The sequence below is a fragment of the Musca autumnalis genome, unplaced genomic scaffold (assembly GCF_047663935.1).
Source record: "Musca autumnalis isolate F117 unplaced genomic scaffold, ASM4766393v1 scaffold_1, whole genome shotgun sequence".
NCBI lineage: Eukaryota > Metazoa > Arthropoda > Insecta > Diptera > Muscidae > Musca > Musca autumnalis.
In genome coordinates, this window is record NW_027411644.1 from 82,844,753 (window position 1) to 82,860,211 (window position 15,459).

At 38.8% G+C, this 15,459-nt stretch overlaps 1 protein-coding gene across 1 annotated transcript; it reads right to left on the bottom strand.

The window, feature by feature from the left end:
- Positions 1-9,372: 9,372 nt before the first annotated feature.
- pch2 (pachytene checkpoint 2 protein) lies at positions 9,373-14,786 on the bottom strand. Its single transcript, XM_073963587.1, has 4 exons — positions 14,510-14,786; positions 13,561-13,735; positions 10,188-10,482; positions 9,373-10,124 (listed from the first exon to the last, which is right to left on the bottom strand). Exons 1-4 carry the CDS (start codon positions 14,701-14,703, stop codon positions 9,394-9,396), a joined length of 1,395 nt encoding a protein of 464 aa, XP_073819688.1. The 5' UTR covers positions 14,704-14,786; the 3' UTR covers positions 9,373-9,393.
- Between the last annotated feature and the right edge of the window lie 673 nt (positions 14,787-15,459).

The window sequence follows — 15,459 nt, forward strand, 5'->3', positions numbered from 1 at the left end:
ACCCTGACCTCCCCCTGGATACATTGTTGCTATTATATGATCTAGGTTTATTTGCTCCTTCTAGTACTTTTCGGTGTTATTCTTCTTGGGCACCATTGGTTTTTAATTTGATATTCTTATTTTAGTGGGTGCCACCGTGGTGCAATGGTATGCACACCCGCCTTGCACACATATGGTCGTGGGTTCGATTCCCCGGCCAGGCAACATCAAAACACTTTTCAACGGTGGCAAAATACCCCTCAGTAATGTTGGCGACATTTCCTGAGTATTTCAGCCATGTAAAACTTCTCTACAAAAGTGGTGTCTTAGACACGCCGTTCGGACTCGGCGATAAACTGAACTCATTGATATGAGAGAAGTCTTCCTTGTCCCTTATGGGATGTTTGTGGAAAATTATATATATTCTAATTTTAGTTGGCAGATTTTTTTGAAGGTTATCTTCCGTTATGACTTTTCTTTTGCTTTGATTCGAACTACCACATAATTGTTTCGAATTTCTAATAATTATTCCATATAAATGAGCTATAAACAGAATCGAACTCCATTGTCTGCCTTGTTTAAGTTCTGAGGAACTACTGAATATTCAGTTTTCATCATCTTCAGTCCTCGACATCTTCGCCGCGTCCGAGAGGGACAAGGTGAGGACTTGTATAGTAGGTAAAAAGAGCTTGAATATAGTCTTTCTATCTAATTACAGCAACGGTGACATGTGCACGGTCAGGCTGGAGCATGGTACGGGGATGGCCACTACTCATCCGTATACATGCCTTTTGAGGACCCAGACCCACCAAACCTGGATGTCCGACGGTTGCTCGATGATATGATGGGTACCTGCAACGTGATCCTGGGATGCGACGCAAACGCTCACCAGTTTCAATGGGGCAGCAAGGACACCAACAAAAGGGGTGAGTCTATATTCGATTTTATATTATCATATAATTTACGAATATGTAATAGGGGAAATGATCCTACTTTTAAAATTAGGGATATGAAGGAGGTCATCGACCTAACCCTCTCAAATCTAGATGACACCGTCCTAAGGAATTGGAGGGTATCTATAGAATGTTCCTTCTCGGATGATATGAAGATATTCTTCGATGTCTTTTTTGACGGAGGTCGCCAAACTCCTTATAGGAACCCGAGAAGGACAAAGTGGTATAAATACACGGAACTAACGAGTTCTCAACAGACTCTTAATATTAATATAGAAACAATTGAGGAACTTAATGGGACTGTAAATAATCTTACAGACGTTCTTCTCCGTTGCCATAAGGAATCCTGTCCACTAACCTATCCTGGGAAGAAATCTCAGCCGGTGTGGTGGAACAAGGAACTTGGCGAGCTTAGAAAAACCACCACTGTATAACAAGGCGCATGAGACTAAACTCGACATTGATTGGGACTCCTACAAGGTGATTTTCAATAAATACAAGAGTGAAATCAAGCGAGCAAAGAAAAAGTCTTCGGCTAATTTCTATGAGTCAATAGGAGTCAACGACGCAGCTAGGTTTCGAAGATTACTCTCCAAGGACTCTAAATCCATCGGAAGTATGAAGAAACAAGATGGTGCGTGGACAGACTCTGCTACAGAGACTCTTAACCTCTTGGCAGGGACCCACTTCCCAGGCTGTAAGGATACGGACACAGTCAACAGTGAGTGTGACATCTTCCAAATTTAATAGCCTATGGATTTGGATCTTATTGGCAAGGTGGTTAGCGGAAATAAGATTAAATGGGCTGTCAACACTTCCAAGCCATATAAGTCACCTGGACCGGATGGTATAACGCCGGCGATGCTTCAATTTACATCGCCACGCTTATATCAAATCCTGGAGGAGATCTATAAGACTCTCGAAAGACTGATCGATATGGAGATAAGGAGTCATGTAGACACCGCCTCTATAAGCAACTCGCAGCACGCATATATCAAAGGCAAATCTGTGGAGTCTGCGTTGCATGAGGTGGTAGGTTTCATTGAGAGGAACAAGGAAAACTCAAACTTTACCTTGGCTGCCCTTCTAGACATAGAAGGAGCTTTCAACAATGTAGAACTTGAGAAACCCTAACTTGTTGGATAAATAATATGCTAAAAAGCAGAATTAAAAATTCCAATATTGGGAGACAAAAATTAGGAAAGCAGTAACCGTTACTATGGCTACTTGTTATAAACAATATTCTGACGGAACTGGATAATCAAGGTATCAACGTTGTTGCTTATGCGGACGACGTAGCACTACTGATTTCCGGTAAGTTTCCGTCAACCATTTCCGAGCTTATGTAAGGAGCCATATCGACGCTGTCGCGCTGGGATAAGGCTAACGGCCTTGGAGTAAACCCAACTAAGACAAAACTGGTAATGTTCACGAGGAAGCGTACGCTCGGCGTATTTGTCCAACCAACACTGGATGGAGTGCAGCTTCAGCTCTCGCCCGATGCAAAGTACATTGGCACAATCCTGGACTGTCAATTGCGATGGAACAGGAATGCTGAGGAGCGGGCGAAGAGAGGACTGATTGCACTTTATTCATGCAAGAATTCTATTGGGAAAAGTTGGGGTCTAAACCCCAACTCGTAGTGCCCTAAGGCTGCATGAACAGAATCTCTGGCGCGGTAGTGCCTATGGATATGGATGTATCCTGAATGAATCAGGTATCAATGTGAACCAACGTGAAAAACTGAGCGACTATATATCACCAGTCCTGAGATTTGACGATATAGATGTCGTTATACCTAGTAGAGACGACTGGAACCGCAGTAACCCCCTCTGGACGGTCTGGCTTTTTATACAGACGGTTCCAAGATGGAGGAAGGTACGGGGGCTGACATCTACTGTGAAAGGCTATCTCTTGTGTACGCTTACATGCTAGATAGCAACTGTAGTGTCTTCCAGGCTGAAATCTTCGCGATTTGGAAGGCAGCGAAATTGATAAAAAGTTTGGATGCAGAAATCTTTGAACCGATGACTATCTTTGTGGAAAGTGAAGCGGCTCTTAAAGCCATCAAATCCTGCAACATCAAGTCCGATGTCGTCCTTAAGTGTAAAACAGCCTTGAGAACGCTAACTAACGGCTATCGGCTATGCTGGGTACCAGGACATGCTGGGTACCAGGACCACCCATTTGTCACTTTTTCCAAAGAATTGAAACGTTATCTGAAGAAAGAGCCAGTGAATTATGGCATAATGAACCTAGGTGCATTGTGTCAGGATCCATTTGGCCGTCTCTGTCAGTCAAAAGAATGAATTCTCTGTTGAACCTTTTAAAGCTGAAGTTATAGTAATGACGGGAGTTATCACTGGACACTGCTATATCAGGGCCTTTACCATCAAATGGGTTGAGGATGTTACTGACTATTGCAGACTCTGTGAGGATGAGAAGGAGATGGAGACGATCGAGCACCTCCTGTGTCGATGTCCAGCCCTGGCTCGTAGGCGGCATAGATTAGTGGGTGTTCACTTTCCACCGTGTCTAACATTCTATTCAACTATGGAACCTGCTGTAATCTACAACATCATCAGAAATCTGAAGTGGCTGTGATAGCGCAACCTGAACACGTGAACCGTATTTCAAATATTCTACCAACCATCACCACTCAAACTTTTTCTTCTTTTAAACTATTTTTCCATTCTAAAATTCTCTACTTAATTACTTCCTTTATACTTTCATAGCTTCCTTTTTATTTTTGCCTCTTTCTTCTTTTCTCTATATTTTCTTTTCTTTACAGCACATCCCTCATTTTTCCCCCGGATGATCACAATGGACCGGAAGATCTCCGAGTGACGCAGTCATAAATTAGTGGCTGCACATCACCAAACCTAACCTAACCTTCAGTCCCCATAAGTTTCAATCTCTCAAGTCGGCGAAATTTAGCTATATTCACAACGTCATTCTTCTTCTGACACATCCACGCACACTAACGGAAAACTATGTATCAACAATTCGCCAATATGTATCACCCAATTCAGTGTCCTCCATCATTTCACTTCGCCAAATTTGAAAGGTTTTACTTTAAAACGATTTATCAATACTACACCGAAACATTTGGAAACTTGTATGAGCATTTCTTCTATATAAATAGTTGGGTGTGTATCTTTAAACACACACACAAATCGATATAAGAACCTGGGATGAAATTGATCCAATCGTGGACAACAACAACAAAAAATGTTAAAAGTAAACACAAAGCCAATTAGTTGTCTAAAGACAGCTTACGGAAATAATGCTAGGCAGCAGCCATCGATGCCAACGACAAACTCCATGTGTGTGTGTGTGTGTGAACATCAAGGGAGCAACATATCCTATATCGAAGATTCGAAGAAAAAACTAACATGGAATTGTAGGTGTCCTGTATTTATTTGTGAGTCTGTGTGTGTGACACAAATCAATGGGGCGGTCATTTTTTTGTGGATAACTATAACAGCTGCATACAAACAAAGCAAATAACAAAATCATTCGCTAGCCAAGTTTATTGGAGCACACACAATCACACTTCGCCATACTTATATATAGATATAAGTACATATATGGACCATAAATGTGTCTGGGGAAAAATAGAAATTCCTTTAATTTAATTCATTAGCACGTGACTATTTCGAAAAAACAAGGAACGAGCGACAACAACTTGAAATTGGATTTATTGGCTATTACTGCACTTTTGGCGAGAAATCTTGGAATTTTCTTGTTTCAATTGCTTTGCACCTGCGTTACCAAAGCAAATTTGCAATGTAATTGAATTTTAAGAACCTTATAATGGAAGAGGGATTTGTTTATCATGGGAATATAAATGCACGGATTCATTGTTCAGTGTGAGGTGTGAGGAAAAGTACCATCTAATAAAAGTGACAAAGCAACGAGTGCCAGAAATGGTGGGAAGATCTTCAGAAAAACAATCCTTAATGTAATGACTAGACATCGGATTTTTGCATGTTTTTATTTCTCATCCGATTGGACTCAAATTTTGGATCTTGGCGTTTTGAGGGTAAATTTTTCGATATTTGGGGTCATATCAAAAACATGAAGTTTTTGGCCGAAAATCGTCAAAAATCTTAAAAGTGTTCTAAATTAAGATAGTTGGCCGTTTAAAGTCGATTTTCAGCAGATTATTGTGTTATCGAGACCTCCTACGACAGTGTGGTGTAGGGTATAAAAGTATGGTATTGTAATACAATTTTTTTATTATTAAACTGTGCAAAAATATAAAATTTGATAAAATATCAAACGTTCTATGTAAAATTCAATATTTTCTTTGTTATAAGTTGTAGCGTTGGGCTGGTTATTGTTCAAAGTGAACAAATCGATGTCGGATTTTTTAAGGCGGCAACGCATAAAGTTTTTAGTTTGGTCAGATTTTAAGACTGTCAAAGTTTGAGCACAATTGGAATATGTTAACATGTGCCACTGTGGCCTCGACATTATGAAAATCTCGATTTTTTGGCTATTTAGCGATTTCGGCGACCCATTTCTCTGGAATGGTTAACGCTTTTTGTCCATATTAAGCATTAAATTAAGGGCCATTCTGTTTTTAACATTTCTTGCTGAACAACAAAATATAAGTATATATAATAAATCAAATACTAAATAGGTATTACAGAATTCGAGATAATAAAGCCAATGTCCCGAAAAACCTGACTAGGTACGCCTTTGTGCGAAAATGGAGACTATTAAAAAAACATTTTCTTCATTTTTATCAATTTTTGGAAGGAAAACAAATTTCTTTTACATTTTGTTCTAAATTAAATTTATTCGAGAGACAGACATCATGTGGTTTTGGAGCTATCTGGGTACAGCTGACTACTTGAAGAACGTTCTGCTATGTACTTCGCAACTTTCAAATTGTTTACCATCCTTTGCGCCCCCTAGAAATTCGGAGTTAATGTTTAATCTTTTGAACAATAAGAATTATGTCAGACCTTTTTCTAGGAATTTCGGCAGTTGCTCTTTTGGAAGTTTGGATCGAATATTTCTGAAGAAATTGAAATCTTTGCTTTGTTAAGATTTTTGTCGCCCTTTGGCTCTTTACGGCGTTTTGCACCGTTGCATCAAACAATGCCAGGTCAGCAAGTTCAGGACTAAGATACCACAGATTATTAATCATGTTGTTATTTCCCTTTTCTGAAATTTGTGTGTCAATGTTTTCATATTTCAATACATTTTCAATGAGGTCTAGGTCTTGTTTTGATGCTAAACGTATCGTAGAATCTGAAGAATCATCTGTCCCGAAAACAATCAAGCGTGACTTCAAGAAAATCGTAACTATGAAATTGTCATTGGTGCTGAACCCCTGTAAGGTGTATAGGAACGTTACTAGTATTATTTTGGCTACAGTAGAAGCTATCGGAGAGGATCCCTACAAATATAAGATCTCTAGAAGCTTTATCCGTGAACAGCGGAGAATAAACCGTGAAAAATAAACGCAACAGCTTCAAGGAACGAGGCTATTTGTGTGCACTGGCATGGAAAATTATTACCAGATATTCTCAAAACAGGGAAGAAAAAACGGGTTGCTGTTCTGGTATCACATGGGGGTAAAGAACAACTCCTAGGTGTTCCTGAAACTGACAGTAGCTCATGAGAGAAACAATACTAGCAGTGTACAAATGCCTAGAAAAATGGGGTCTCACCAGCTCGAGCAGATATTAGGTCGAGAGAAAATTGTGAGAGGGATTTTTGACTGCAAGTTTGGAAGCACATCCGGACATCAACCAAACATATTCAAGCGATTTCTATAAGAATAGTCTGCGATTGACAAATCCAAGTTCGAAGTAGGCGAGAGTGTTTTAAAACTACTGCCCAGCCCACTTCCCAATTCCCGTAGAAGCACCTTTCGTTTAAATCGTTCGAGACTGGACGCCCCCAGAATGTTTTTCTATTTTATTTATTTATTTGATATCCCACACGACAACAACTGAGTGTTATAAGTGAGAGTTTGGGTTATTGATTTTACAAAACGTATAATGAACAAGATAATGTTTATATAGATATAATAGATTGAGTTTAATACAAAAAAATAGTGAAAACGATATTCAGAAATATTTTTAGGTCCAAAACAAGACCTACTAAACCGCGTTGAAGATTTACTTAATACGAAAGGCATTCACAAACAAATATCAGATAAAGGAAATAACAAAATGATAAATCATATGTGTGCATTGTTAGAGGGTGCTTCTGTAGGAGAGGGTGCTTCTATAGACATATTCTGTAAGAAAGAATGCTTCTATAGAACCTTTCTGTAAGAAAGGGTGCTTCTATAGACCCATTCTGAAAGAAAGGGTGCTTCTATGGACCCTTTCTGAAAGAAATGCTGCTTCTATAGACCCATTCTGAAAGGGTGCTTCTATAAACCCATCCTGAAAGGGTGCTTCTATGAATCCATCCTGAAAGGGTGCTTCTATGAATCCATTCTGAAAGGATGCTTCTACGAATCCATTCTGCAAGGGTGCTTCTATGGACCCATTCTGCAAGGGTGCTTCTGTGGACCCATTCTGCAAGGGTGCTTCTGTAGACCCAAACTCGTTCTATACTTACACAATCAATGTCTGCTTACAGTAGCATTCTTAACTCCTACAGAGAACGCATTATTCCCGGTAGTGACCTAACGGCACCCAGCATCTATTCAACTGTCCCTAGCAATCCTCCAGAAAACACCTTCTGGCCTTTAACTGGTCTGCTATTGAGTTAGTGAACTTTAAGGCTTCTATGAAAATATCAAATAGTGTTATATGAGAACACTACTAGTCTTTTATAAGGGGAACTAATGATCTTCTATGAGAATACCTTCTTCCGGTCTTTTTAAGAAAACGTTTTGCACATCTATTGAATGAGAGAATTCAATGAATTCCGATGGAAGATCAGTGTATCTTTTCGAAGAATAGCGGCAGACCTGCTGATAAAAATTTTCCGCTAGAAAATGAATGGGTCTTCAATATAATATCTGTGAAATATCTAATAATACAGCGAATGAACTTCGGAATTTCTATGAGAACACTTTCCGAGAAATCCTACAGGTCTCCTATAGTCTTACCGTTTTCAACGAAAGGAACTTTTAGACGTCATGAGAAGAATACCTGAAGGATTCTATCAGAAGATATGGTGGCCTTTTATAGAGTTGTAGCAAATTAACTATATGGAACTATCTAGTTCAGTACGCAGTTCCAATGGCCCACATCATTTGTATGAAACAACTGTGTATACGAAATATCACACGTTATATTTTATGACGTTATCTGTTTTGGAACTAGTACAGTGAACTAGGAACTAGATCGCCCAAGATTTACTGGCGTTTTGCAATAAAATCTACTCGACTCCAACTTCTGAAGTAGACTTCTATAAGTAGACCTTTTGGTCTTCTATAAGAAGACCTTTTGCATATCTAATTATCTATCATTAAGAAAGCCCTCCTACTTTCTATTAGAAGACCTACTGATAGCAGGACAGTAAACGAAAATAACTTCTAGTAGTCTATGAGAATACTGGGTTTCTATGAGAACTTTTATTAGAAAACCTTCCGGTATTTTATGAGAATACATTTTGGCCTTTTATGATAAAATCATATTGCCTCCAAGAGGAAGAACGGCTAGACTTCAATGATCAGACCTCCTTGCTTTTTATGAAAAGGCCTTTTGGTGTTCTAAAGGAAGGGCTGACTTCATAAATGCAGTATGATGCGTCAAATGATGTCACACGACACATCACACTGCGCAGCAATTGCCGAATTTGTGCAGTGTTTCCAAGTGGACTGCACACCAATTGACATTTCTTTAGTACTGTTATGCCAACTGACATTTGCAAAGAAAACAGGAAAAAATACGTATGAAACTAGTAATTATTCAATATAATAAATTTATTTTAAAAAAAGGAATTTTACAAAAAGTAAAGCAATGTGTGCGTTCATGAATGCAGCAAAATGACACGTCTCTTTTTTGACAATGTCAGTGTTGCCACACATATTTACTTCACCTTTTATGATATTGTCATTTTTTGCAATGTAAATACTACATTTATGAAGTCAGCCAAGACCTTTCGGTCTTCTATAAGAAGACATTTTGGTATTCTATAAGAAGACCTTTTAGTCTTCTTTCAGAAGGCCTTCTGACTTTTAAATTCTTTTACGGCACTAAGGCTTCCTGTTGTGACTTTGGTCAAGACTAAGTTCCGCATATGTTGTTGTACTGTACACAATGAACTTTTGGGGGTTTTGAATTAGAAGTAGGCTGAACAAAAGTAATTTTGACAACTTAAAAATATTTTTAATAGAACCTCTCTCTTGATACATAATAATAGTAATATGTAGTAATATTCGAATATAACGGAACTTTTTGGACATTTCCACATTTCCTCTTACCTGCGATAGATTCTTGAACTAAAAACATTTTGCTTTTTTTACTCCCACTCAGAATCATTTATTCAATTTCATTAAACCGTGATCCTGTTTATGTTTTTCCAATGCCTCAAGCATTGAATCCAAAAAATCGGGTAAATTAATTTTTGATTTACAATCAAAATCAACATTATATGTGTGAGCAGCATGAGCCAAAAATGGCAACTTTCTCAGGGTGCGGCCACTTAAACCTTTACTGCGCTGCGACAGCTCTTTAAGCAGGCCTTCATGTTTATCATCACTTTGTAGCGTAGCATTAGCTTCGATAATACCAACACGTATTAATTCTGTGATCATAGAATCATAAATTTTCCTTATAGCCAGCTCATTAGGCAAACCGATATATTGTTTGATGTCAGCTCTATCCAAAAATGCCAAATCAATGGTATCGGCTAAATTAGATGTAGCCAAAATAAGCACATTCGGATGTTCCTTGATGCTGTCCAATTGTGTAAGTAAAGCGTTAACAACACGCATAGCATCTCTCGGCTCCTGGCCAGACATACAATCACGAGCATAGGCCAATGATTCTACTTCGTCGATAAGAACACACACCAAACTGTGAGAATCTTGTATGATCTCCTTAATCTTACTGAAGAGACGCATCACTAATTTGCCACTTTCCGAAAACCATTTGGAGAATAGGGAATGAGAATTGATTTCAATTAAGTGGGTGTAGCGGAATACAGGACGACAACGAATTGAAAGCTTTTGTGCCAAGGCCTTGCACAAGCTGGTCTTGCCAGTACCTGGAAAATATTAATTTTAGTTTTTCTCCAACTAAAGGTTTTGTAGGTTTAATTATAATATACCTGGTGGTCCATGTAGCAGTATCAACCGATTACAAGACACCACATTTGGATTAACATTGTGTTGGGAAAACATTAAGGCTGACAGAGCAAACTTTAACAACTTCTCCTTGGATCCTTCATCGTAAATCAAATGTTCCCATAGACCAACAAATGAACTTGAAGGCAACAGCCAATGACTTGATGAAGGTATTGCCTCAGCTTCAGAGTCAGTTTCAAACATTTCCAATTCCATGGGTCTTATTTGTGGCCAATAAAAATGGAATACAAAGTACTCAGCATCATTTGCAGATGAAAGCTAAAAATGGGAAGAAATTATTGACAAATATAAATATATATCGCACCTGTTCAACAAAAGGGTAGTAACTCAAAATTTTCTACTTTTCAGTAGAGACAAAAAACAATTTATGTTAATGTTAAAGATATAATACACAAAAAAACTATACCATCGTAAAGATATCTTTTTTACTACACTACAACACTGGACTTCTTTTTATTTCATTATGTATTTGGTCATATTTCTAACCAGTTTTCGAGTTACTACCATTTTGTTGAAACAAATGTTTGATTTAGTAGAGAAATTATTTCGACTTGTGCCCCTTTAACTGAAAAATGGGCGGCGATTGATAACATAAAGAGGGAACAATTCGAAATACTACTCTTTTGCCGAAAAAATCAAGATGTAAATGCCTGAAACATGTGGGCGCAACTTGAAATAAGTCTCTTTTGTCGATACAGAGTAATTATTCTGAAGAGATGACAATTTACTTATCGGTATTTTTTGACGAAAGAGTAGACAAAATAATGGGAATTTTTTACAGTAGGTGGAGTTGATTATTATGAATCGTTTTTTGATGAAAAGTGAAAATTTCAAAATTTTGAGTTACTACCCTTTTGTTGAACAGGTGCGATATATACAATGTCTAAAGAACCGATTTCTTCTAGAGATATGTCGCGGAGATATTTAAAAAAATTTGCCGTGGATTTTTAAAGGTTTCAATTGTCATCATGAAGATCCCTCCTGACATGCCTGGATGGCACCATATGGTGATTAAGATGGCTACATTCCATAGTGGTGCTGTACTGAAGAATTTTTGTCTCTTCTCCTTTGTTAACTGAAGACATGAGGATGCAACCTGTTGCAGTTTTCAGGGCGATTTGAGTAGTTTTAAATCGCGTTGCACTTATTATATTCAACAAGATATCTTTGTCTGCATCCCAACTGCTGCCGGCTAAAAACTTAACCTTGTAGGACCTTGTTCCTACATCTCAACGTGTCACAGATAGCGGAGCCATGCGAGGACAACTTAAAGGTGCTGTCGAATATGACCCTTAGAATCTTCGGGTAGTTGGTGGTCGGAATTCTGTTACCATCGACCATGACATTCAACTCTTTGCTCACCTCTCGAGTCCATGTGGTGTATTCCTCGTCAGTTAAATAGGTGTTCAGACTTTTGCAAATAACATCATGGAAGATACCTGACGCCAGTGGATTCTTTGTGTACCTGCCAGCGTCTGCCAACTCAGCATCAAACCTATGCTGCTACAACAACAACAATCATCCGCATGCGTTACAATATCAATGAAGTCGGGAGGGGATAGAATACATAAGAGATAGAGGTTAAACAGTTACGGAGATGCCACTCAATCATGGGTAACTTCCTCTTCCACTCTACGGAGCTTGAACATATTGTCCTATCGCGCGGCTTGTTCTGGTTGAGTCATCAACTCATATGTGTGGAGATCACATGCAGCGCTGTTGTCGTGCTGTGCTGCTTACGGAACCCATGCTTAGGAGGGGTAAATCCTCAATTTTCTTTGCTACGTCACCTTTACTGGCTTCAGTAGCGGGACCACCTTGCCCACTTTCCAAAATTCGGGAACGATGTGGCTGGCTAGCGGCAGATGAGATACTCCACTAACGGCTCAATCCAGCTATTTCATCATTACCATGGATATCTCATCAGGGCCCAACGCATTGGATGATTTAGCGTTCCTGTTGACATTCGCAACATCATCCATTGTAAATTGTGTTGGTTCATCCTCGCCAGGAAGACATCTGACGCGCCGTAGTACTTTTCTCTTCGACCTGTGACACCCGGGATGCTCGACAAACGGTCTACTGAAACTTGCGCAACTATTTGAATCAGTCAGCGTAACCTCGCCAAATCTTCCTTCTTTACAGGGTTCAAAAATGACTTAACCTTCCCCATCAATTCATTTATTCCGACTCCAATCTTGCAACTCTGTAGATGATTTAGCCACTTGTGCACTTATGCACACCGACCAACCTGTTATCTTCAAGTGTCAGCTCCCTGACCCTGTGGTTACAGGGGTTTGCTTATTACGCTCATTTTCCGCCTCTGATGTGAAAATTTGATTTCACTTGGGTTAGTTGAGCACCAGGTATATTTCGAGCGGATCAATCAGTGATGATGTCTCGGAACGTCCTCTCTACTACCCGAACAGCAGGGTCGGGCAGATCTATCAAGCGGTGATTAGTGAACTCTCTGAAATTATGCCAATTACCTAGCGGTCTTCTGATGGAGACAATTAAAGAGAGATGGTCTAACCCAAGAGAAACGATGTACCGCTAATTCTGGTAGCGGCGTCCTCATTGAGCGTAAATTGAGTAATTCTGTGCAGGAATAGAATGCTTCCGAACACAGGCGGTCCAAGTAGCTACAACAACTCGATGTCGTCCTAATATTCGCTTTTCTGATGTCAACGGATGTTCATGCACCACAATTCTACCAACAATTTATTGATCATCCAACAGAAGGGGCCCAGGCGAGTTGTGAAGTGAAATTATCTCCAAGTCCAAACCATTCAAAACCAGACGGCATATCTATAGCACACCAGTTTCCCTAATCCCACGGCAGCGGGTTCTTTCGTACCGGATTGACCCGAAACCATAGTGTTTCGGCCAGCGGCTGCCAACCCAACATCAAACCTATGCTTCTACGTAGATTTCTATGCTGCTACAACAACAACCAATTCCCCAATTTGTAATTCCAAACATTTGGAAGATAGCTCGCATAATTCCCATTCGGAAGCCAGATAAATCCGCAGCCAGTGGAGATACGTACCACACGTTCTCCCTTCTTTCTGTTGTAGCAAAGTTTCAATATTGCTTCTATCTCTGAAATAGCATTTCTTGCTTCCTTTAGCAAAAGAATTTTCACATTTTCAGATGCCCATATCTCGGCAAGTATGGACTTCCGAAATAAATGTTATATATATATATATATATATATATATATATATATATATATATATATATTTGTGATCAGGGTGACGAGGCCTACCTCTGAAAAAATGTGGTCCCTATCTGAGCTTAATGAAAACATTCAACTTAAGCCACAACAATATTTACCTCTCCATCTTTTTTACTTTCGCATTCCAATAAAATACTTTCAATTATTTTCAGTGGCTCTTCTTCCAAATCTTCCTGTGTCAATTTAATAACTTCATTGAATGGCAGTTCTTTTCTGCCAAGTAAACTTCTAAGGGGACCTTCAATGAGTGATTGCAATTCTTCCAGTCTTTTGCTAAAATACAAATGAAAATATTAATTTGGCTTAAGTCTCGTTTAGGGGCACCTCTCGGATTGGGCTGAAATTTTCACCATAGGTAGTCCTTGGGACCCTGATAACAACTAGATATATATTTCCCGGGGGAAGACCATACTTCCCGAGATATGGGTCTTGACATTTCGGGAAAGTCCTAATTTAACACCATTACTTTATTTATGGGCACCTCTGGGATCGGGTTGAAATTTTCACGATAGGTAGTCCTTGGGACCCTGATCACTACGATATATATCTTTTCCGGGGGAAGTACATACTTCGCGATATATAGGTCTTGACATTTTACTATTTTTACTTGGGCAATATGGGTATCATTTTAAAGCTCGTGGTGAGTACTTTTGATTGCTTTTACGACTTTTGCTCCTGTCCATAGGAGAAAGTCTTAAATCCCGGCAGAAGGCCAGCTACTTGAAGAAAACTTATAATTTTGGAGAAACTATATATTGTTGTAATCTGAAGCAAAAGTCGTAATAGCAAAGAAAAGTAATCACCACGAGAGCTTTAAAATGATACCCATATTGCCCAAGTAAAAATAGTAAAATGTCAAGACCCATATCTCGGGAAGTATGTACTTCCCCCGGAAAAGATATATATCGTTGTGATCAGGGTCCCAAGGACTACCTATGGTAAAAATTTCAGCCCGATCGGAGAGGTGCCCCTAAACGAGACTTGTTCCAATTTAATTTCATTATTATTTGGTTATTTACATAAATTTGTAATATTCCATTTACTTACCCTGGTATTAATTTCAAACACACTTCCACGTGAACAGCCCTCTTCGAGGTAATCATTTTGATTTTAAATGTATTAAATTTGTTTAGCTTTTTGGCAGATAAAAACTTCCTTCGTGATCGCTTGTGTGTATCTTGCAAATTATTTTGTCGTTGGTTGCTTTTGTTTACATCTTCACATGTCAGAGCTACCTTCATTTAAATATACGCGCCAACATAGGAGTTGAAGGGTTTGTGTCTGCGCAATTATTAATGGATGTCACGCTATTGTGAATGAGAGTGGCATTGTGAATAAGAATGAGTTGTGTTTTAGTTGACAAATATGAATTTTTGATTTTTTACATGAAATGAGAATAATGCTTGGTTTACATTTACGAAATCCGCTCGATTTCAACTGTCAATTCCAGTACTTAAATGTCAAATGAAATCGAATGGATTTCGGATGAGTTTTCATTTGACGTATACGCATCTTACTAGATCATGAAAATCCGTCCTGAAATGCCTGGGTGGATGCTGGATGACCCTCACGGTAACACCCGAGTAAGTACTGCAACGAAAGTATGCCATTGCAGATTAGAGATCAATAGCCCGGGGTTCTATCTATCCCGCCACAGACCAAAAGAATTGGCTTGATCGACATGAAGAAACTATATGGCGTACAACGGCAGGTCAGGATGCAATACATAAGGTGAAGCAATAAAGGTAGAAACCCAACGGCTGAGGGCATTAAATTGAGTTGACTTGGACACTAATACATAGGCATTTCAGGGAAAATTCGACAAAATCCCCCAAGCTTTCCCCCCTAACAATTAAAAACACCGTAATAAATTTTATTTTTATTTAATTTATTCCACTTATTTTTCCTTAAATTATATTCTTTATATATGTTCTTTCTTTCTTTTTTGTTTAATAAAACAATAAATGGTTTTCAATTTTTTTTATTATTTTTAAATT